The following is a 24,489-nucleotide window of genomic DNA, read 5'->3' as shown; positions in this document are numbered from 1 at the left end:
ATTTAAACTATAAAACCTAAGGGGAAAATATGAAACTTTTCATAACAACAAGGATCAAATAACAAATAATTTTAAATTAACATTTAATCACATAATTATCCATATTTGATTTATTTAATGATTTCTTGCAAAACAATTTATCAATTTACTCAAAATAATTAATCAATTATCTTATAAGGAAACAAATATCTTATTAATTGATAAATATCTTCATTTAGATCAAAAATATAGTCAAATATATCATATAATCGGATTAATATTGATCTAACATGATAAGGTAACTATCCATATGCAAAAACAGCAAGAAATCCCGAGATAAGCACTATCTGACGAGTTGACTCGTCGAGTCAAGCCTGGACTTGTCGAGTCACCCTGGACTCGGCGATTTCAGCTATGGACTCGGCGAGTCCAGCCTCTAGAACACCAAAAAATCGATTTTTTTAGATATACAATGCATCAATACAATTGAAACCATCCTAGGCTCTGATACCACTGATGGGTTTTGGTCATAAGACATTCTATGTGCTCATACAAACCCTAATGCTTGGATCTAAGTTTCTCTATTGTACATGCTTTGAATCCAAGACTATAAACCCTAATTCTAGCATATGGAAATCGATATTAACATATAATTAGGTTTAAGATATTACCTTGATTGTTATGTAGCAATAACAATCCTAATTCCTCATTGAATTGACTTTGGAAGGCTTAGAGTCACAAGTGTCACTCCTCTAATGGCTTACAAACACCAAGAGCAAATGGAGAAGGTATAAAGAGAGAGGAGAGAGGTAGGAATTCGTCCTTAGGACTTCTTGGGAAGGCTTATATGAATTCATGAGCCTTAGGGGGTTTATATAGGTGTAAAGATTAGGGTTTTAATCCTTATCCTTATCTAGTTGCTTGCCCACCAAGTAACCATAAGATAAGTCTTAGAAACCCTTATCCTAGTCGAATTCTAAGGCATTATCTCCTTAAATTCGTTCACCCTATATTTAAGATAATCCTTACCTTATTTTGTAACTATCACATAATTACAAATCAGCCCCTCTAGTTTAATTAATTACACTTGATCACAAAATTAATTCCTAATTAATTATTGACCAATATTAATTAAACAAATATGATTTCTCCCTTAATATATTATTCTTATAACATATTAATAAATCATAATAACCTCTCTCTCTTTATTTATTTCTCCAATCAAGTTGCTTTGGTGAAGGCAACCCAAAAGGACCATGCACCATCGGGTCAAGTACATACCAAAATAGTTATGGACTTAGACACTAATCCAACAGTTACAGGCATCCAAATTCCTATTTGTGACAACCAGGATACCGATCTAACAGATCATACGATACTCGAGCATATACATATCAGGATAACAATCCAAAACGGTTGGCCATGGTGCCTTCGACCCTTGAGTATAGTAAGGAAGACTCACCTCACACTACTGAAGTCCCATGGATGAAACCCTATTTATTGGATGACATATCCCCAACTATCAACATCAAAACAACACCCAATTGATATTTGGGTTCCAAGCCAAGGCCCAACTCACACTCCAAAGGCCCAAAAGTCAACCAATGGACCAAAGCCCAACACATGACCCACTTTTCCAAATTGGGCCCAAACCCCTCACATGGGCCTTACCCCAAAGCCTATCCAAATATTCTAGTCCATATACTTATTCTTGGATGCCCCATCAATAGCCCAATCACCAAAGCCCAATAGAAAAGTCTAACTCAAGGCCCAAGCAAAATTAGGGTTTTCACATAAAATGACGATTAGGGTTAAGTGTTTCTTACTCAACCCATTAAGGAATTCATCCATCAAGTCCATCATTCTACTAGGTAAATCAAATGGTGTGATTGGGTGTAATTTATAATTCAATTCCAATGGTCCAAACGCGGGCCCGACAAATCCAAAATACACATTTCCAAAATTAGGTTTTTCTAAACCCTAATTAAGGTTTCGAACCAAATTACAAGCTAATTCATCCAAATTAGGTTTTTAGGTTAATTATGGTTTCATTAGGTCAACTAGGGTTAAATAAGTCGGGCACCACCCACTACCACCTCGGGTAGTGGTGGTAAACAGCTGCTCACGGTGGTAGTTATAAATTTTAAATTGAATATGTCCAAGCATCTAAACTAATAATCCAATCACAAAATGCACGCCGCCGCCTAACACGTCGGTTGGTGGTGACAGAAGGCGGCAATCACCACCTCACGGTGGTGGTTATGAGTTTTTCCTTGATTATTCCAGCCACGATACAATGATACAACATCCATACAACAAAAATACACACACATATAATAAAACACACACATACACAGCCGCCCTTATGGCGGCAGGCGATGGCCGGAGGTGTTAGCCACCACCTTACGGTGGTGGTAGCGGCTCTCTTGTGATTTCTGGCTAAATAACTACATACACATTCTCTTCTTTTCATAAATGAGTCCAGCCACCCACCCGGTGGCATATGGCAGCCACAGTGACACAAGAGTTTTTGTTGGGAAATTTGGGGCTTTTGAGATGGATTCTAGAGCTTGAAGAGGAAGGAGAAAGGAGAGAAGTAGTAGATCCGACATCTACTCTATGTTGGCCATCATCTTGAGGTATAAAGTCGTCACCTTGATCTTTAGTTGATTAGATCCTTTCTCTTGAAAGTAAATGACCATTTTAGGGGCAAAATGGAGTCAAACTCAGAATCTGAACCTATCACAAGGATATGGTTCCAGATTTGGACCCCTCTGGGTCACTAATAACATAAAGTTGCTCACTCTATATAGTTGATGCCCCTTTCCATTCACAAAAACCTTGTAAGAAGCCTAGTTTCAATGTTATGGTCTTGAAGGGCCTTGCATGCACGTAAAGGTTGCAACATCATGTGGTATCTGCACCAGGAAGAGTTTGGGACCTTAGATCCCACTGAAAAGGGTTGAACCTGAAAGGGAGTGAAGGACTCGTCGAGTTCCTTAGTTGACTCGACGAATCGAGCAGGGTTTTCCCGTTTTCGGGATGATTTCGATGAGGAACTAGATTTTTCGGTCTATTAAGTTTTCGGCCTGATTAAGTTTTTGGTCTACTTGATTTTTCGGTATTCTAGACATTGAGGAACTCAACGAGTTACATAGGTAACTCGACGAGTTGAAGAGTTACTCGGTTAACTCGACAAGTTGTTGGATTCACTCGACGAGTTGAGGTCAACATGGACCGTTGACCTTGATCGTTGACTAGGGTTGACCTTGAGGGTATTTATGGTATTCCGAGATTGTGACAAGTTAATTACATAATGAATATAGGCGGTTAAGTTAGAGCAGCAGGTGGGATAAATTGGGACTTAGCATGTCAGTTCAACTTTCGAGAGATGAGTCTTCTCACCATACCAATGGGTCTAAGGCACTAAGGTTGGCCCATTTTATGATATGAGGTACACTAGCTGTAGTAGAGATATATGATATGATAGTTAGCTTTATGCTAAGTAGTATGCTAGTAATTATGTGATATTTGCATGGAAGACCCCAGGAGGAGCCTGTGACGGTTGGATATAAGACCATGTGGGGGGAACCAGTGGCATTCCTAGGTAAAGACCATGGGGAAAGCCCATGACACGATGATATAAGACCCTAGGAGGAGCCCACGACCTCCTTATATGTTTATGTATGAGTTATGTAGTAATGATAGATACTTTTATGATATATGATATGCTAGTTGATTATGTGTGTTATTGCATGGAAGACCTCGGGGGAGCCTGTGGAAGTTGGATGTAAGACCATGTGGGGGAGCCCGTGGCATTCCTAGGTAAATACCATGGGGGAGCCCATGACATGAAGGTATAAGACCATGGGAGGATCCCACGACATCCTTATTGTCAGTATGCATGGCTTATGTGATATATGCAGCCTTATAGATAATGTGATATGTGTTATGTGGATTGTGTGTGGGGTATGCTCTTGGGAACTCACTAAGCATTAGATTACAATTCGTGGATTTGTTTCAGGTACATCTGAACCCAAGGGCAAGGGCAAGGTATGATGGCATGTTATGCACTCTCTCTCACAGGCGTTTTATGGGACACTCTGATGATTTAAAATAAAATCGTATTTGATGTGAATTTTGAAACAACTGCATTCGAATTTCATGGTTTGTGAAAATTGTTTTGATTAATCAGAAATGAAAATTTTCCATTGAAAATTGGTTCGTTACAAGTTTGGGATATTAAGGCTATTTGGACAAGATCTATGTCCTAAAAGAATTTGGGTTTTAGCTAAACCCTTCAAGAAGGGATATCAATGGGTAAAGTTGGAAACTTTACCCTTAGAAAGATCATTTCAAGTGAACAAGCGAACTATGGACTTTGGATCTAGAGAAAATGGGCTTAATAAGTTAAGATGGCCAAACAGACACAGGGACTCGTCGAGTCCACCAGGGAACTCGACGAGTCAGTTCGTGTTGTCCTGTTCCAGTTTGAGGTAAAACTCGACGAATTTGTAGAGGGACTCGACGAGTTGATTTGCCAAGTCGCCACTATGAGCAGTTTGATAGGACTCGGCGAGTCGGAAGAACGACTCAGCGAGTTGAGTCGTGGTTTCAGGATTTCTGAGTTAAAGAGATCGACGAGTTAAAAGGTTGACTCGACGAGTTGGTCAACCCATAATGTTGACTTTGACCAGAACATTGACTCTGACCAGGGGTAAAATGGTCATTTTACCCTTAGAAGGATTTTCATATTTTTGATTAAGTATTGTTGTATAGTGTTAGTCGGGGAGTTGTGAGAGAAACCAACAAAGATTCCTCACGCTTGAGTTCAGTATCCAATTTGAGAGGTGAGTTTTCCTTCAGTAGGAACGGGTCGAAGGCACCAATGTTGGCCCATTTATGTATGTTAGCATATGCCGGACTTCGGTCCGATGCTGAGGCGGTCCCAAGAAGTGTTTATGTATGCTTGATGTCTTTGTGATTAATGCATGTTATGTGTTATGTGTTACGGGCCTAAGTCCGATGTCGGGACAAGCCCGATGCATGTTAGCTTATATGTTATGTGTTCCAGGCTTCGATCCGATGTCGGGGCAAGCGCGATGAATGTTATATGCTTATTTTGTATGATTATGTTATGTGCTTATGTTATATGATATGATGTGTGTATGCCGGGGCAAGCCCGATGCCTGGCGAGGCCCAATGCCAGACGTGGTCTGATGTCGGGGTAAGACCGATGTCGGGTTCGTCCTGATGCAGCTGGGCGAAGTCCTAAAGTTTATGTTATATGTTATGTGTATGGTATGTGATAGTTTGGGGGAGCTCACTAAGCTTCGTGCTTACAGTTTTTAGTTTTGGTTTCAGGTACTTCCGCTAGCAAAGGGAATAGTTCGGGATGATCACATGACACACACCATTGTTTCTAGCCTGGGAAATTTACTCTGATATTTGATATGACACTTTGTTATGTTGATAGATGTTATGACATTTTTGAGATACATGGTTTATAACTTTTATATGATAATGATATTTATGGTTTATTAATGATTTAAAAACGAAAATTTTGGACCGTACTTTTGGGATGTTTTAACATGGCCACCGATAATCAGGTCGAAGATCTCTATACATCTTTGTTGCTCCGGGATGTATAGAGAATCTCGGCTTATGCGCCTCCTCCATTAAAACCTGGCGCACACCACCACCATATGGAACCCACACCCTCCAATGAAGGGTCAATAATCATTGGCTATCATAATCAAAGGAAGCCATTTGACCCACTATGCGCTCACTCTTCTGGTGCTTTTCGTTCATAGCCTCAACCTGAGCCACCTAAATATGCTCTAATAGTGGGTTAGGTGTTGTTTATTTTTTGAGAAAAAACTCTTCAGACCTCTTATTACTTCGCAGCGCAGCACACACGCAACACTTTTCATCTCGCAGTTGTTTGTTTTTCAGAAGTCTTCAGAGTCAAAAACCTATGCGTGTGCTCTGTTTGGCGCAACACTTGTACTGCCTCTTCCAACCTCTTTTTTTTTTTTTTTTTTCTTGTTGAATTTTTTATTATATGTTGTTGAATTTTTTTTTTCACTTTTTTTTTAGTTTCTTTTGTTTATTCTTGTTGAATTCTTTTTCGTTTTTTTATATTGAATAATGATAATTTTTGATGAAATATCATTATTTTTTTACTAAATATCTTTGTTTTTTTTTTGTTAAAATATCATTATTTTTTAATGAATTATAATTAATTTTTTCCGAAATGTTATACATTATTAAAATTTCCTTATTAAAAAACTAATTTTGATTTATAAAATTAGTTTATTTTATTTTTTTAATATCCGCAGCAGTATGCAGATGTTAAAAAAACAAACATGCTTCTTATTACAGTCTGCATCCCGTTTGGTCCACCTCTTCTACTGCAGAGGGTTGCAGAGGTGGTCCGCAGATTTCATGAATTTTTGGTTCAGAAAATCAAAGAGCACCTTACTCATCATCTTCCTCAAGAAAATTACTCAAACCATCAAGTGTGTGAATGAAGAACAACTCCAATCAACCCAACTACCATAACCATGTTTATTCCTATGCTTTCACCAACCATATGAACGAGAAATGATGTTGTCCACTACCTTTGTCGATGGAGCTCCGAATTTTAAAGATTTTATCGTTTATGGTCAGCCACACATTCCTCAATACACAAAATATCACATTTATAATTTTTTTCTTTCGGGGACAATTTTTCCACGAAGCGGCGTAGTCAATGAACTTCAACACATTAGAGAAATTACGAATACTGACTACGTCAGCAAAAAATCCGTTCACATAACTCCTGAACAAATTCACATGTGACAAAAAGAAGGTCAACCGTTTCATACGCCTGATTGCATATCGAGCACATATGATTTGGGATTCTAATTCCTCTAGCCGCAAGAGATTCTGCTAAACTACTAGCTATTTACCCAATGTTATTCAACTTTCAAAACTATACTCATTACACACATACATGATATAACAAGTAACTAAAAAAAAATACAATTATCATCATATTCTTTCTCAAACACCATGACACTATTATTAATTAATGAACATCTTTTTGAAAAGATAAAACTTCAAACGCCACGACCCTAAAATTGTTTTTTTTTTCAACGTATAGAACATAAATAAAGTAATGATTGTGGGAAACACCTGTTTGTTTGCCACTTAATTGAAAATTTTAAGAATCAACCTCTTAATTTCTCAGATATATAATGTTTGATAACCTCTTACAAAAATACATCTTAATCTTTTATTTACCTCTTAAAAATTCAAATGTGTATGAGTATCTGAATTAAACCAACAACAAAGTTTTTGATCAAAGTGGTGTTTTTGAAAAACATACTTACCATTTAGGTTTAGTATCGCCCCTTCTTTCTCTTTCTAAATTCATCCTTTCCCATCTTTTGATTTCTCCATTCCTTAGATCAAACTACTAGAAAAATGAAGCTCATAAAAATTCAAATTCAAATTTCAGAACCTCGGCCAAAGAAAAATAGTTGATTGGTGAATCAGATTTTCAGACTTTGATTTGGTTTCTTTGTTATATCTTCTAGGTTGTCGAAGGTCGCAGGGACACTAGGGGATATATATATATATATATATATATATATATATATATATATATATATAAAGAGAGAGAGAAAAAAAAATAAAGATATTGAGGTAAATATAGCATCTATGTCCAACTTTAAGCTCTAACGAGTGATCCACACATTCCTCGTGCCATTGCTAGACTTTCTTAGTGTTATTTGAATTTTGCTATTCATTTGCCAATATTAATACAATAAAGTTACTAACTTGTCTCTGTTAATTAGAGATAAAGATAATATTGCAGGTGAAATACCAAAAGGAACAAGTTGTAATTAAGGGTAATAATTTAGAGGGGTTTGACTCTTGATTAGCAAAAAGAACTAAACAAAGACTATCACCAATAATGAATCAGATCTTCAACAAGACCTTGAAAGCATATTCAATTGACACGATAACTCAAACATATGAAAAAATGGTGGATTATGAGTTCTTAACCTCTTTAGCTTTATTATGCCACGATTGTGAGTTTGGATTGATTAGAGCCTTTGAGTTCTTCTACAAACATATTACATCAAACTGAATCCCCAATTCCAAAATCATAATTCATAACAATAGGGTTTAACGTAACTCTTACAACAATTAAAGAAGGCGATGTCTGCTGTGAGGAGGCGAGCTTGCCAACGTCGACAGTAGCGGCCAGGGACTCACCGACGTTGGTTGTGGGCGAAATGGAAGAAGAAGATGTGAACCAAAGGTAGATCGAACACAATGACACAATGGGGTGTAGGGGTGAGCAAAAATCGAACCGATAAAAGAAAAACCGCAATAAACCGCTATCGAAAAACCGAAACTAATGCAAAAACCGATGATGCAGATTTTATTTTCTTGAAAAACTGAATTTATTGGTGCTGTGTAGTTTTTATCTAGAAACCGGACCACCAAAACTGAACCGCACCGCAAGCTTATTAACAATAAAACAATTCACTAATTTATATTATACAATTATACGCATTGTTTAAAAAACTAATAAATTATAATTTATACATATACTATATATTGAACTTAAAGGTAATTAATAATTAGATATTAGGTATAATGTGTGAGTTTGTCACTTTATGTTTGTGACTTAATAATTACGTGTAAAGTGTAAACATTGTATGAGCTACAACTTGCAAGCTTGTAACTTTTAAACACAAATTGAAAAAAAAATGACCTTGTGAAATGGGTTGCAAATGAAGTGATCAAGTAAACAATATAAAAAACTTAAAAGACAAAATTGCAAAAATGGTCCCTGTGGTATGCAAAATTTTGGGGTTTTAGTCCAAACCACGAGTTTTTTGGATCCATGGTCCTTTTGGAGTGGTTTGTATGTGGTTTTGGTCCCTGGACTTAACTCCTGTTAAGTAGGATCTGTTAAGCCCCTCATGTGCCTCACACATGAGGATATATTCATCATTTCATATATAAGGGACCATTTTTGCATAAACTGTTTTTTTGGATTAATGGATTTAAAAGCTTTAGAGTGTTTCAAGAATGGACTAGAATCGACCATCGATGGATGGTGGCCTACAGATTCATCATCATCGGTCCCCTTCCAATTTCCCTCTTTCATTTCGCCCCTCTGGAAGTTCTTGATTTGAGCAGTAATGATTTTAATGGAGCTTTCCCTGATAGCATTAACCTGCCTGCACTTCAAGAACTAGACTTCTTTGGTAATGGCTTTCATGGTTCTATTCCCGTTGGTATATTTGTTAATTCCACTGGACTTCATAAATTAGCTGTGAATTCGTTAAATGGATGTTTCATCAAACCAACTTTCCGGGAATCTACCAGACTTCTTCCATAAATTTCCAAACTTGACTCATTTCTCAGCTCAATCGAATCGTTTCTCCAGTGGCATACCTTCATCACTCTCAAATTCACCGGTTATCTCTTTCTTAATTCAAGAAACAATTCATTCAATGGTCCGACTGAATTTAACTGTTCCATGATGACGAACCTCGCCTCACTTGATCTTGGAACGAATAACTTTTCCGGTTCCATTCATGACGACCTTTCGTCTTGCCGGAATTTAAGAGCTATAAATATCGCCAGAAATAGATTCCATGGTGAAATCCCTGAAACTTTCAAGAATTTCCGATCACTTTCTTACCTTTCCCTCTCGAATTGCAGTTTCAGTAACCTCTCAAACACTCTGAAAATCCTTCAACACTGTCCAAACTTAACCGTTTTGGTTCTAACCATGAACTTTCGTGGTGAACAGTTGCCAGCCGATGATGATAAATTAAGTTTCAGAGCATTCAAAGCTCTTGTAATTGCAAACTGTGGACTTACCAGCAGCATACCTACGTGGCTAAAAGATTCAACATAATTACAGTTATAAGATTCGTCGTGGAATAATTTGGTAGGTTCGATTCCATCTTATTTAGGTGATTTTGATTCTCCTTTTTACTTGGATCCATCCAACAACTCGTTGTCGGGAGTGATACCAAAGAACCTCACGCACTTACCTTGCCTCAGTTTCTAGGAAATATCACTGGAAGAGGGTTCGTTGGATTTCCTGTTTTTCCGGTGACCCAACATCAGTAACAGAGCAGTCGCGTTGCAGTATAATTAGATTATGAGCTTCCCGCCTCTTCTTGATCTTAATAACAACCACCTCACCAGCTCCATTTGGCCGGAATTTGGGAACTTGAAAAGCAAAGGTGCAATTGCAGGTATGACAATCGGAATCGGAATCGGGACATTATTCATTCTTTTACTCATGTTCTTGATCGTCCTTCGCGCACCAATCGGACAAGAAGACGATCCAGAAAAAGATGATGAAACCGATATCAACAAAGAAGAACATGAATCAAAACTAGTAGTTCTTTTCCAGAAATCAAAGGAAAACAACACATATCTTTCCCTCAACGATCTTTTGATATCAACAAAAGTTTCAAGAATGGATTGGAATCCGTACGTGTGAGGCACATGAGGGGTAAATGTCAATTAAGCTAAAAAACAGTTTATGCAAAAATGGTCCCTTACATATGAAATGATGAATTTACCCTCAAGTGTGAGGCAAATGAGGGGGCTTAACAGATCCTACTTAACGGGAGTTAAGTCCAATGACCAAAACCACATACAAACCACTCTAAAAGGACCATGGATCCAAAAAACTCGTGGTTTGGACTAAAACCCCAAAATTTTGCATACCACAGAGAACATTTTTGCAATTTTGTCAACTTAAAATTACACCTTCTAAATGTGAGGAAAAACGACACCATGTCATACATTCATAAATCTTCACATAAACACCATGGTTAAAAAAAATTACAACGGTGAACATAAAAAACCCCACGTGACTCGGTTTAAAACCGACACCGAACCGGTACAAACCGAAACCGCACTCAAAAACCGCAAAATTGAACCATTGAAAAACCGCACCCAACGATTTTCAGAATTAAAAAACCGCATGTTGCGATTTGCGGTTCAATTTAACCATAAAACTGTATCAAATCGCACCATGTTTATCCCTTAGGGTGGGGTTGTTCTATTTTATTTTGATTTTACTTTTAATTTTGACTTGGTATAAACTTTTAAGTTTTAACCTAAATAATAAATAGGGAAAATGACTCTTGAGGGTAATTAACTTTTGCATTTGTACTCATTTGGTCCCTTTTTTTTTGTATTCAATATACCATTGAACTTGTTGTTGGTGTTTACCATAGCCCTTTTGACCGACTTTTGACCTGTGATAGCCGGTCAAAGGGTTATGGTGAACACAAACAACAAGTTCGATGGTATATTGAGTACAAAAAAAAGGAAAGGGACCAAATGAGAACAAACACAACAGTTGGTTACCCTCCTGATTCATTTTCCCTTTACTCATTTACAACAAATCCCACATCATCTCCTACTGATATTAATGAGTTTTTGAGATTCATTCTTACTTCTCTTCAAAACATAACCTACGAAAGGACATTATTCATACATGTACAACTTTGTAATGCACTTGAATATTTATTAGGAGAATATTGACTAAGCAGACGAATTTCATGACTACATTTACATTTTCAATCAAATGGTTTATCGTATCATGGATTCTAGACAAGTCTACAAACGAGTGGAATCACAAGTGCTATGATTTTTGAGTTTACTTAGCTTTAAGATCGAACTCATGGGATAAGATACAACATCAATATGTACAATATTATGGTGATATGTCTACAAAAGCAGCATGATATTGTACATATTGATGCTGTATCTTATCCCATGAGTTCGATCTTAAAGTTAAGTAAACTAAAAAATCACAGCACTTGTGATTCCATTCGTTTGTAGACTTGTCTAGAATCCATGATACGATAAATCATTTAATTGCAAATGTGTAACGTACCAATTCCAGGTATGAATTTAATTAAAGAATAATTGGTCTTATGTCCTACTCGGAGAGTTGGTTGCCCTACTCGCCGAGTAGCAGTGGGAATGGAACGCGTGTTTGGTGACCTACTCGGCGAGTCCACCAAGGGACTCAGCAAGTAGGAGCTGGCAGATGAAACCCTAAGTTATGGGGGTTTTACACCCTATTTAAAGGATCATTGGCTTCTACCAGCCTCCCCTTAATGCTTCTTGTCCCTCTCAAACCGTAAAGCGTGTGTGTGTGTTCTTTGGTGTGTCCAAGCTTGAAGGAGTAACCTTGGAAGGAAATACTTGAAGAAGCAAGGAAAAGCAAGGCCAGGAAGTTGTGGGAAGCTAAGGGATTGCATCAGACATCACTCTCTGGAAGGTATTAGGTTGTTCCTTAAGCTCTTTTCACTTTGAACCTCCCTTGGATGAGTGTTATGAAGGGCTCTCCATGTTTAAGCTAAGATCTTAAGTTGTAACATCAGATATGGACTTCCCTTGACCTCTAGATCCATAAAGTTCCCAGGTTGTACAAGGATGAAGCTCTCCTAAGGTATGAAACTCCATTAAAGAGCTTAGATTAATCATTTCAGGCCTTTAGAGCTTCGCATGTACGTAAAAATTGCAACTTTACGTGATAAACATGCCTTAGGAGCTTGGATCTATAATCTGGGGCCTTGCCATGGCTTCAAAAGCATCTGCATGGATTAAGAACTGCATGGACTCGGCGAGTTGAATGAGGGACTCGACGAGTCCGTTGAAGATGGCCATGAACTCGGCGAGTTTGTTAAAGATTGCCTTGAACTCGTCGAGTTGTTAGAAAACTCGGCGAGTTGGCTAGGGCTTCTTCCAAATCTTGGCCGCATATGAACTCGACGAGTTAAAAGGGTCCTTGACGAGCAAATCAAGGATTTCACGACTTCTCGAATTCGAGAAGAACTCGGCGAGTCGGTGACCGACACTCGGCGAGTCGAGTCAACATAGACTGTTGACTCTGACTGTGGACTTTGACTTGGACCAAGGGTTGACCAATTGAATTCTGGGGTTTTTTTAGGATTGGGAGATTTATGAAAAAGGTTGTGTGGTACTTTTAAGTGGTGGGGTTCGTGTTGGACCCGGGAGTTTAGCTTTCTTATTTCCGATGACAGTTGCGAGGTGAGTTATCCTCACTATACTAAGGGGGTCTAAGGCACCAAGGCCGGCCCATTGGAGATGATATTCTTGTATTATGTTGATTCGGAGTTAGTTATGCATGCTAGTTTGATACGCTTGAGGGTAGGACTGTAGGACTACCTGTGATACTGATTGATTTCCGGTATGTGCATTATCTATTACATGTGATATGTTATGTGGGATGGGTTGAGGTTGTACTGCTCCGTGCGTTAGCCAACAAACCCTAGAGTATTCTAGATATGAGCTGAGGGCCCGGTAAGCATTCCATACTCATACTGAGGTCTAGGGGCATTCCGAATACGAGCTGAGGGCTCGGTAGGCATTCCAGACTCGTACTGAGGGATCGGTAGCAATCCAGATGTGAGCTGAGGGCCCGGTATGCATTTCATACTCACACTGTTGGCCCAGGGGTATTCCAGTCTGTAAAGCTGTGGACTCGTTATGTGCTGTTTTGCTCAGTTTGTTACGATATGTTAACGTGTGATAGGGTTATGTGGACTGTATGTGTATCGGTATTTTGGGGGTAACTCACTAAGCTCTCGGGCTTACAGTTTCAGTTTATTGTTTCAGGTACCTCAGGGGATCGCAGCAAGGCGAAAGCATGATCGTAGAGCTCCTCCTATTGTGTTATGTTTTTGGGAAAACATGATATAAATGTATTTTGAAAACAATGTTGTAATGTTTTGACGAATTCGACGTGTTTTTGAAAGTTTAAATTTGGCTTAAATTTTTGAGTGTTACAAAATGTAAATGTAGTCATGAAATGCACCTACTTAATCAAGATTCCCCTAATAAATATTCAAGTGCATTACAAAGTTGTACATGCATGAATAATGTCCTTTCGTAGGTTATGTTTTGAAGAGAAGCAAGAATGAATATCATAAAGTCATTAATATCAGTAGGAGATGATGTGAGATTTGTTGTAAATGAGTAAAGGGAAAATGGATCAGGAGGGTAACCAACTGTTGTGTTTGTTCTCATTTGGTCCATTTCCTTTTTTTTGTACTCAATATACCATCGAACTTATTGTTTGTGTTCACCATAACCCTTTGACCGGCTATCACAGGTTAAAAGCCGGTCAAAAGGGCTATGGTAAACACCAACAACAAGTTCGATGGTATATTGAATACAAAAAAAAGAAAATGGACAAAATAAGTAAAAACGCAAAAGTTAATTACCCTAGTCATTTTTCCCTAATAAATATTTCTAAAACCTCACCAAAAACAACTATGCCCTAAAAAAAACACAGAAGCCTTCTTTTCTTTCCGATCGACGCCCAAATCTTCTCCCGCCTAACCCCTTTCTCCTCCATCTCCAAGCGTCTGCCTCTCTCCAATCTGCAACGCCGCCGCCGGCAGCTTCCCCTCCAGGCAGCTTAGCCAGTCCCGCCTCCGCCAGCTTCTGCAGGTAAGGGTTTTCTTTTCCTTTTTCATCTGGAAATCGAGTTGAAGATGTTTTTTTCCCCTGAAAATCGACTATCAGATATATAGTGTTTGGTATAAAAGAATTTTTAGCTCACATTTCAGAAAACATCCTCGTCTTCAACCTCCTTAAACCCTTCCTTCGCTTCCCTGTTGCAAGTTTAACATCACCATCGCCATCGCCATTCCCATGGCGGCCTTTGAACGCCTCCTCTCTCAAGCTCGCCGCCACTGCTTTTCCTCTGCTATGATTGGAAGTTGGTCATCGACAAAGTTTTCGTCTCCAGGGCTTCGCAGATCCCTCTGTTCATCTTCTTCGTCGTTACAACCAGACACAAATCCCTCGCCAAATGAAAACAATCGGAACAGACCTCAACCTTTCTCTGTTCAGCCGGTCTCTTACCCCATCAAACCCAAAGACCCACCCGTACTCCAAGAACCCACGAGTCATGAACGATCCGACGCGACTACGCATAACCCGCAACCACAGGGCAACGTGGAGTCTAGAGGTTGGAGCCGCGAAGATGTTCGATTTGTGAAGGATTTGAATTCATTACCTGCGGTTTCATACCCCAAAAGGGTGGCGCCATTGCCGGAAGATAAAATGCAGGATGATGCTGGTGAAGTGGAGAGGACGAATAAGGAAATGGAGGCAGAGAGGATGAAGATTGAGTCAGATAATCGTGGCGTAATGAGGAGAGTTTTTAGGGTTGAAGAACAAAAAATCCCGTTCCCTAGTTTGATCAAGGTGGATCAGTCACAGAACACAAAAGGGCAAAAGGTTGTTCATGATCTTAAGGAGGCTGTACAGCTAGTAAAGGTGTGTATTGCTAAAAGTCACAACTGAAATTGAACTTAAATTTCATATTATTATGACAATCATAAAGGGGTTTTATTTTAGTTTGTGGTTGAAAATAAGGAATAATTGAAACGAGTAAGTATTTGCATATTGCATTTGGAATGGAATGGATGTAAGTTGTTGTTTGTAATTCAGGCTAATGCGAAGCACAATTTTGATGAGACCTTGGAAGCCCATGTAAAATTAGCTGTTGATCTGCGGCGTACAGATCTGGTTGGTATATTAATATTATTTAAAAATTATTATAATTTGTTGGCTCAGACTCATTTTATGTTATTGTTTGTAAGTGCAGAAGCTTACAGGGTCATTGTCTCTTCCTCATGGCAGTGGAAAGGTAGCGTAGTAGTAATTCATTCATTCAGACCTGATGTTGATATGTTGATGTTATTGTTGGAGTTTGGGAATTGATTGATTAGTTGATGTGGTTGGTGTTTGCAGGCGTTGCGTGTGGCTGTGTTTGCTGAAGGAGCAGCTGCAGATGAGGCTAGAGCTGCAGGAGCTGATTTGGTGGGTGGTGAGGATCTTATTGAAGGAATAAAAAATGGTAACTTACACTCTTCATTAACTCATAATATCAATGTGATTGATTGATAACTCTAGCCTGGATGTTAAGTCTTCAACTGCAATTTGAAATTACATTCACAGAGGATTGGATTTTCGTAAGTAGAATTATTATATCATTAGTTATGATTCTCATTTCTCTCTCTGTCTCTCTCTCAGGCAACATTAACATAAAAGAAATTGACAAGTGCATTGCGGTTCCTCAACTGATGCCACGTATAGGGAAAGAGGTATGGTAAAATACTATTTGAAACTTGATCTGATCAACTAAAATTAAAATGTGTTGTAATTTTAATTTTAATTTTATCTTTTGTTGGCATGTCAGATATCCAAAAAACTCAACCGTTTAACACCAAATGCAAGGGTGAGTCTCCAAACCTACTTGCTTGCTTGCTTGTGTCATGTCATGTGTCATCTGATCCGTATGCTGTTTATAGGATGGTTCTGTAACGACTGATGTTTCAAGGGCAGTGAAAGAAGCAAAGAAAAACATAAACTTTAAGAAAGACAAGTCTGCTATTGTTCATGTTGGTCTTGGAAAGGTATCTACACTACACTCCATGAACAAATATTTTTGAAAGAATGACCTAATAGTTAGATGCTTTATCTGAAAGAAAGAGGTGATAGTGAGCGTTTGGGTGAAACAGGTGAGTTTTAGCGAGGAGGCTTTATGTGAAAATGTGGGTGCCTTTGTTAATGCTCTTTTGGTTGCCAAGCCTGCTGGATTAAAGAAAAGTAAGCACCAAACCCAACCACCACACCAGCTTTAATTAATTAATCTATTAATTTTTTTTTTTCTTTCTGATTCTTATATTGTTGGTTGGTTGGTGTGTATTGTTTACAGGTTCAAAGTATGCTGGGTATGTCACTACCTTTCATATCTGCAGCACGGTTAGTACTAATTACCCTCTGTCTTTTTATAATATACATATTATTTGACTTTTTCAGTTCTTTTTACCCTTTTACCAAATCCTTTTTTTAAAATCTGTTCATATACACTCATCTTCTTATCAAGTTTTGTTACATTTTAGTAATCATATACTTCATTTTTTATTCTCGTCATTTACAGTTTCTGTTTATTATGATTCTCAAATTGTCATCTATTAGTTATCCTAGGAAGAAGGGTAAACTGGTTATATTTTCTACTCATTGAGTTTTTTTGTTTTCTTGTTTTAATGGAACGGAATGCATGATGATGATGTAGATGGGCCCATCTTTCCCCGTTTCAATCCAATCATTGTCAATGGCAGCAGATCGTTACACCAAATTGCAACTTAGATGACAACAAAACCACCCCACCCTGCCTGTTTGATGGTGTATTCACAGGCTCTTCTTTCTGTTGCTGTGCTTGCACTTCTTACACACACCTTACACACAAGGTGTGTGTGAGAGAGAGAGAGAGAGAGAGTGGTTGCATAATCTTCATTTTGGATGATGGTATTTGTTTGTTTACTACTCCTAAAGTCCTAACAAACTAATAATCCATACTCATTCCTGTTTGACTTTGACTGATAAGTGTAATGGAAATTTTGGTTTTGCTTCCAAACTGGCTAATGGCTGTTATACTAAACTCCACGTTTTTACATCTCATATCGCTTGCTTTGATATTTTAATGCCTTCCTGGCCTTGCCCTAAATTGCACGTTTTTACTCAACTTAACATAACAACAGATGGACTTACAAATAAATGTTCATAACATCATCAAATCAGAATGTATCTTCAATCAATATACAAATCTTGATGCATGAGCTACAAATACCCATTGCTAAACCAAATTTTACCCTTAATATAAAACGTTAAGCGCCAAATATAGTCACTATAGTGGCATAAAAAAGATGTTATTGAAGTGTGCGGCTAAATGTCATTTTGTGAGTAGTAGCTGTATTGCTTTTTAGGAACACCTAATCCAAAGATCCAACATTGGTTTAAAAAAATTGAAGGTTTTGATTAAGGACATAAGAGAGGTGAATTGTCATAAGAATTTGACAAATCAGCAAGAACCCTATTGGTTGGAATTATACTCAAAGTCACAAGTTAATGACTTTCCATATTTTGGATTACATGCAATGTGTGATTTAAGTATAAGATGACAAAAGAAAAGTAAAAGAGACTAGTTTGTTAATTAATTATTAGATCATCATAACCCAACAATGGTATTCGAGTTCTATTTTTTATGTTTTCGCTGCTAAAAGGTTGTTAGAACAAGATATATAATGGGTCATGATGATCAAGTTCTATTTTTTATGTTTTTGCTGCTTTGTGCTCTTCCGATCATCATAACCCAACAATGGTATTCAAGTCAATGTTCTAGAGAGAGAGGTTTTATGTTTTCGCTTATTTGGTCATATAAAAGTTTTATGATCATCTAAAAATGCCAAACATATGAGAGAGTACAAGAGGATTCAAAGAGAGATCGAGAAGGGAGGGTGAAACAACGGTGCTGGAGGTATGTTGGCGGCGATGGTGGTGGTGCTATGACAATATTAGGACTGCACACCGATTGTGACTCTGATGTTCTAAAGTTATGATTACTATTCTTGTTTGTATTTTTTTTTCTTCTAGTTCGTGTTTTGATTTCCAGAAGCTATTTTATGATATTAATTTCAGTTTACTATTATTAAAATTATAAGTGATTCATTACTAATTAGTCTCATCTGATATGCGTGGGAATCATGTTTAATGATTCTATAATGGTGAAGTGGGTGGCTTGATGTAGCCAATAGCTTGATGAAGACCCATCAATGATGATTGTGATAAGATGTTTTGCGTAAAAGATACACAAATCAAATGGGGATTGTGCTATAAGTATTTTTCTTAACTAATTTTACCCCTTAAAATCAAATATAATCAACCTTTTACTTTTGATTTGATATCATTTTTTTTCTTTCCTTTTTTGTTTTTTGTTGTTTTTTCTTTTATTATTATTATTATTATTGTTGTTGTTGTTGTTGTTGTTGTTGTTGTTGTTGTTTTCAATAACCATAAAAAATCCGGACAACATTATAAATTCTGACGATATTATAAAATTCGAGCGACTATATAAAATAGAACAAAAGTAAAAATTTTACTTTCAATCTGTATAATGCACCACACAAATGTAATACCAAACCAATTAATACATCGTGATAAATAAATACAAACTTTGCTTTTGTTCCGTTTTAAATAGTCGTTCGAATTTTATTATGTCGGCCGAATTTTAAAATGTTGTTCGAAATTTATATTAACAATAATAATAATAATAATAATAATAATAAAATTAAAAAATTACAAAATTAAAAAAAAAGGAAAAAAACAAAAAAAAACAACAAAAGACAAAAAAGTCACATAAGGGGGTGAAATTAGAAAAAAAAAAAGATACTTATATCATTAGAGCATGTGGTATGGGACATGAATTGCTCGTTATGGGCTGAGTTGGACAGCCATAACGACGTTGCCACTCGTCATGTTAGAACTTATGTTCGTTACCACCGGATGAAACGACCATTGTACCGTTTGATTTTAAAATCAAACGGTCAATTTAATAATAAAAAAAACTTTAAAATTACTTTTTCCCTATATAAATACCCAATTAGCTATTCAATTTTTTACGACTAAACTGCACAAATGGTCCCTGTGGTTAGCTGAAAATTGTCACTTTGATCCAAAAAAGTTTGGAGTAGCACCAAAGGTCCAAACTTTTCATTTTGTTGCGATTTTGGTTCAACTTCTATTGATCTTTTTTATAATGATGATTTTGCCCTTAACTTTTTCTTTTTCAGTTTATTTATTTACTTAAAAATACTTTTCCAATTAAAAAAAAGAAAGAAAATCTTTTTTTTTTCTCTCTCTCTCTCTCAAATTTCACAACAAACCCAAAACCAAAGTATACACCACCTACCGTAGCTATTGCTTTGCTTGAGACCACCATGTTTCTTTCTTTTTGACAACGACCGATGACAACCTTGCTCCATCAAAAACCACCGCCATCTTCCATCCTACCGTGACTGCCGAAAAAAATGAAGACAAAGGGTGTAGATTGCTGCCTCCGTTCCAACATCCACCATCGTTCCCCCTCCGCTCTCTTTTGTTCCGACAACCAGCCACCACCTTCGTTTCTTCTCTCTTTTTCTGTTGACCGTTGTAAGCCCAAAACACCCCACTGCCACCTCCTTCGACCACCACATCTTCCTCCATCACTGATGCCACCCGCCTGCCGACTACCGCTCCGACATCCACCCACCATTGCACACATTACCACTGAAGGAAGAGAAACAAACCTCGAAAAGCAGTTGGAAACGCCGACTGCCACCACCCCAGATGACTCACTCCACCATCACCAACCGTATCCACTACCCTTCTTTTTCCTTTTCTAAACTTCATCTATTTTTTGGGTTTAGAAATCTTAGTTCTCTCCTTTTCTTGAACATACACATAAATAAGATTTCTTGAAATTGATGGTTCATCTTCAGTTTGCAGGTCCAAATGAGTTTCAAGAACATCATGTTCATATTTGGGTTTAAGCACATATCATGTTTAGATCTGGGTTCAAGAACAAATCCTTAAAACAGATATGGAAACATGTTTTTTGAAATGATCTTCAAGAACAAATATTTGAATCCCCAAATCAAATACTGAAAACATCTGGGTTCAAGAACAAATCCAGAAAACAGATATGTTCACCCCTTTCTTATCAAAACCCTAGCTTTATGGGTTTTCGATTCTGATTTGGGAAGATTGCCATCTAATCCGTGTACAACAAAATCTCTACTGTAGAACATGCCATGAACAACGAAAGTGGTTTCAAGATCTGTTTTTCAAGAACAAGAACTGGTGGTTGTTATTGGAAATCAAGAAACACGTTCAAGAACGAAAATGAAAAAAAAATCGAAGATTTGCCTCATCTGGCCGGATCTCCCATTCATTTACCACCTTCGACGCGATGACTAAGCTCTCGTCCTTGGAAGTCATATTCAGTGCTCTGTTCCTCACACACATTTGTTCTAATTCCATTTCTCAATTTTGTTCCAGATATAGGCTATTGAAGGGTTTACTGCTATGGTGATATATGATTATGAGAGAGAGAGAGAGAGAGAGAGAGAGAGAGAGATTTTCATTCTTTTTTAATTGAAAAAGTATTTTAATTAAATAAATAAACTGAAAAAGAAAAAGATAAGGACAAAATCGTCATTATAAAAATATCAATAGAAGTTGGAAAAAAATCGTAACAAAATGAAAAGTTTGGACCTCTGGTGCTATTCCAAACCTTTTTGGACCAAAGTGGTAATTTTCAGCTAACCACAAGGACCATTTGTGCAGTTTAGTCAATTTTTTACACATAACTTCTCTCTTTCTCTCTATATAATTTCAATTATTTTCAAAAAAATTATGGATCCTTTCGACTCGTCCGATGATGATGTTTTCTTCAGGATGACGTATCATTATGATACTACCGATCTGCTACAACTAGACCCAGCCCCGTTCCTAACAAGACGCGCGATGTTAAACAGAAATCATGAGTAAGGACACAAACATCTATATCGCGATTACTTTGCGGATAATTGTGTATACGAGTCGAAGGACTTCAAAAGAAGATTTTGTTTTAGTAGGAAAGCCGGTATCGCTTCTTTACTATACTTTTATACAATAAATACGAATGTACTACATGTTTCTTTAATTTTACAACAAATATATTTTTAAACTGTAGTTAATTTATATTTAGGTATGAATTTTTTCAATTGAGATATGATGCTAGAGGTAGACGATGATTTACAACGTTACAAAAATATGCTGCGACCATTCGTTTGATGGCTATGGGGGAGTCACCCGATACCATTGACGACTATATGAGAATGTCCGAAAGAACCGCAAGAGAAAGTTTGTATACATTGTCAAGGGGTGTTTTTGAAACATTTGGAGATGTGTATTTGTGGAAAACTTCGTTGCATGATTTGCAAGAATTGTATGCGGCGCATGAAGAACGCCATGGGTTTCCCGGATTGATCAAAAGCATTGATTGCACACATTGGAAATGGAAAAATTGTCCGGTAGCATGGAAAGGGCAATACGCTAGTGGTCATTACGGATCGCCATCGTTGGTTTTAGAGGCTGTTGCTTCTCAAGATTTATGGATTTGGCATGCATTTTTTGGGGTTGCGGGTTCCAACAATGACGTCAACATTCTTGATCAGTCGCCAATATTCGACGATCTTTTGAATGGAAATGCCCCAAATGCTCTTTTTTACGGTGAATGGAAAAGAATACAAATATGGATATTACCTTACGGATGGAATATATCCTCAGTATTCCACATTTGTGAAGGCATTCCGACACCCGGTTGAAGAAAGAGACAAATTCTTTAAGATAAGACAAGAAGGAGCACGTAAAGATGTGGAACGTGCTTTTGGAGTGCTAAAGGCGAAGTGACATATAGTTCAACATGCAACACGACCATTGGATTTAGAAACTCTACGATATATCATGTATGCATGTATCATAATGCATAACATGGTAATCGAAGATAAAGGACACAATATTGCACCTATATCCCAACGGAGCCCAGATACGTTCAATTTCAACCAGGAACAACAGAGTATTTGCATCGAGTTGTTGACATTTAGGACGCAAATAAACAAAAATAACTTCGAGAGGATTTGGTGGATTATATCTTCTACGCTAACGATAACAAATAGCGTTTAGTTTAAATTTTTTTTTTTAATGAATAGTGTTGTAATTTTTTTTTTTGAATTTGGATGTTATGTGTCATTTAATTTCTATGTTATTTTTAATTTTTAAAAATTATTTTTATTCTATGTTATTTATAATTTTTAAACATTATGTTTTATTTATTATGTTATATTTAAATATTTTTGTTTAAATTAAAAAAAAAGAAATTTGAAAAAAGAAATAAAAAAGTGGAAAAAAGTTGGTGTAATAACAAGCTATAACATGGTGACAATTTTTCCACTTGGTGTTATAACACCATTGATGACGTGGCATGTAAGGTGACACCAAAATGATGTTATAACTAGTTGCCCGCACCTTATTCTCTTAGCCATCAAATGACCCTCAGCAAGAGACACGTACAAAGGTAAAATCACTACCTGTTCATTCTTTGGCTTTCTTATAATGCATTTTAAATTGATTTCCAATTTTTAATATATTGAAGTTTATTTGCTTGTAAAAATAAGGTGACAGAAGATTGCATATACGATTTTGATTTTGTTCTTATAGAGTAAACATTTTTATGGGGTAAATATTTTATAGATCAAATGTTGCATGTTAACTAATTTCTTTCTAGAAAACTCAATTTTTTTTTTTTGCTGCACGGGACTGTTATGCATTTTAAAGTTATGAATGTGTTATATTTGTTTTGATATTAGTTTATATTAAATCTGATCAAGTGAATGTTTTTTAAATTTATATTCATAACAAACATGAATGGATTTTTTTAATATATATATATATATATATATATATATATATATATATATATATATATATATATATATATATATATATATATATATATATATATATATATATATATATAATCGTTATGAATATAATTATAATCACACGGTGAATATAGCTATACCATTTTTTTATATATATTTATAATCATACATTAATATAGCTATAAGAAAATAAACATTCATTTCTAATCATTCAAGATATATACATAATATTAGCTTTTATGTATGTAATTTTTAAATATCTTAAACTCAATATGCAGGTTTGAATCCAAGAGTAGCAATAATCAAATATCAATGATGCTTTTGTTTTTCTGTATAATGCAATATACTACTTATGTTTCCACTTGACTTCCACTAAATCTTCCTAAATCTTCATTTAACTACATCAATGCCATATCTTCTCACGAATCCTACTTCTCATCGGCAATTAATTGGAAAACTGAACTTTCTTGTTCACACAAGACCAAATTTAGCATATGCAATACAACGTCTCGGTCAGTTTAATCGGCAACCAAGTCAAGCTCACTTTGATGCAACTTTGCATGTTTTACGTTATTTGAAAGGGATAATTTCCTAAGGAATATTCTTCAACAATCAACCTACTTTCCAACTAGAAGCTTATTATGACTCCGATTGGGCTGCTTGCCCAATCACTCGCCGATCAATTAGTGGCTATTTTATATTACTTGGAGACACATCTTGGAAGTCCAAGAAACAGGAAATTATTTCTCTTTCTTCAACTGAGGCTGGGTATAGATCGATGGGACGAGTGTGTGTTGAGTTAGCTTGGCTAACAAGGCTTTTTCATGAGTTGCAAGTCTCATATATTACTCCAATTCCACTCAAGTGTAACAACGAAGAATCAATTCATATAGCTCACATTCCATTCTTTCATAAGCGGACTAAACACATCAAAATTAACTGTTATTATGTTCGAGAAAAGCTGCAAAACGGGTTGATTACTTTGTCCTATGTTTCCACCCAGGATCAATATGCTGGCGTGTTTACCAAATCATTAAATGTATCTCAACATTCTTACGCCATTTCCAATCTGGGGTTACAACCTTACCCTCCAGATTGAGGGGGATGTTGGTTTTAT

The 24,489-nt window shown here is 36.7% G+C and overlaps 2 protein-coding genes and 1 pseudogene across 3 annotated transcripts; all 3 read left to right on the top strand.

Moving 5' to 3' along the window:
* The first annotated feature begins 9,332 nt into the window (after positions 1-9,332).
* Positions 9,333-10,507, top strand: LOC145045019 (phytosulfokine receptor 1-like; annotated as a pseudogene).
* A 3,830-nt stretch (positions 10,508-14,337) lies between these two features.
* LOC144997654 (Ribosomal protein L1p/L10e family) lies at positions 14,338-17,529 on the top strand. 2 transcript variants are annotated; one of them, XM_078957535.1, is made up of 11 exons: positions 14,338-14,505; positions 14,625-15,339; positions 15,514-15,591; positions 15,671-15,712; positions 15,817-15,922; positions 16,099-16,169; positions 16,265-16,303; positions 16,377-16,481; positions 16,587-16,674; positions 16,784-16,830; positions 17,144-17,529. In XM_078957535.1, exons 2-11 carry the CDS (start codon positions 14,710-14,712, stop codon positions 17,219-17,221), a joined length of 1,284 nt encoding a protein of 427 aa, XP_078813661.1. In that variant the 5' UTR covers positions 14,338-14,505; positions 14,625-14,709; the 3' UTR covers positions 17,222-17,529. The 2 variants fall into 2 exon arrangements, with proteins under 2 accessions (XP_078813661.1, XP_078813662.1); XM_078957536.1 differs by having other exon boundaries at positions 14,613-15,339.
* A 4,199-nt stretch (positions 17,530-21,728) lies between these two features.
* On the top strand, positions 21,729-22,256 carry LOC145045018 (uncharacterized). The gene has a single exon (XM_078993371.1). The coding sequence runs from the start codon at positions 21,729-21,731 to the stop codon at positions 22,254-22,256; it is 528 nt and encodes a 175-aa protein (XP_078849497.1).
* The last annotated feature ends 2,233 nt before the right edge of the window (positions 22,257-24,489 follow it).

Source organism: Lactuca saligna, chromosome 5 (assembly GCF_052625555.1).
Source record: "Lactuca saligna cultivar CGN05327 chromosome 5, ASM5262555v1, whole genome shotgun sequence".
Taxonomy (NCBI): Eukaryota; Viridiplantae; Streptophyta; class Magnoliopsida; order Asterales; family Asteraceae; genus Lactuca; species Lactuca saligna.
The sequence above is the reverse complement of the archived record's forward strand: the minus strand, read 5'-3'. Positions and strand labels throughout refer to the sequence as shown.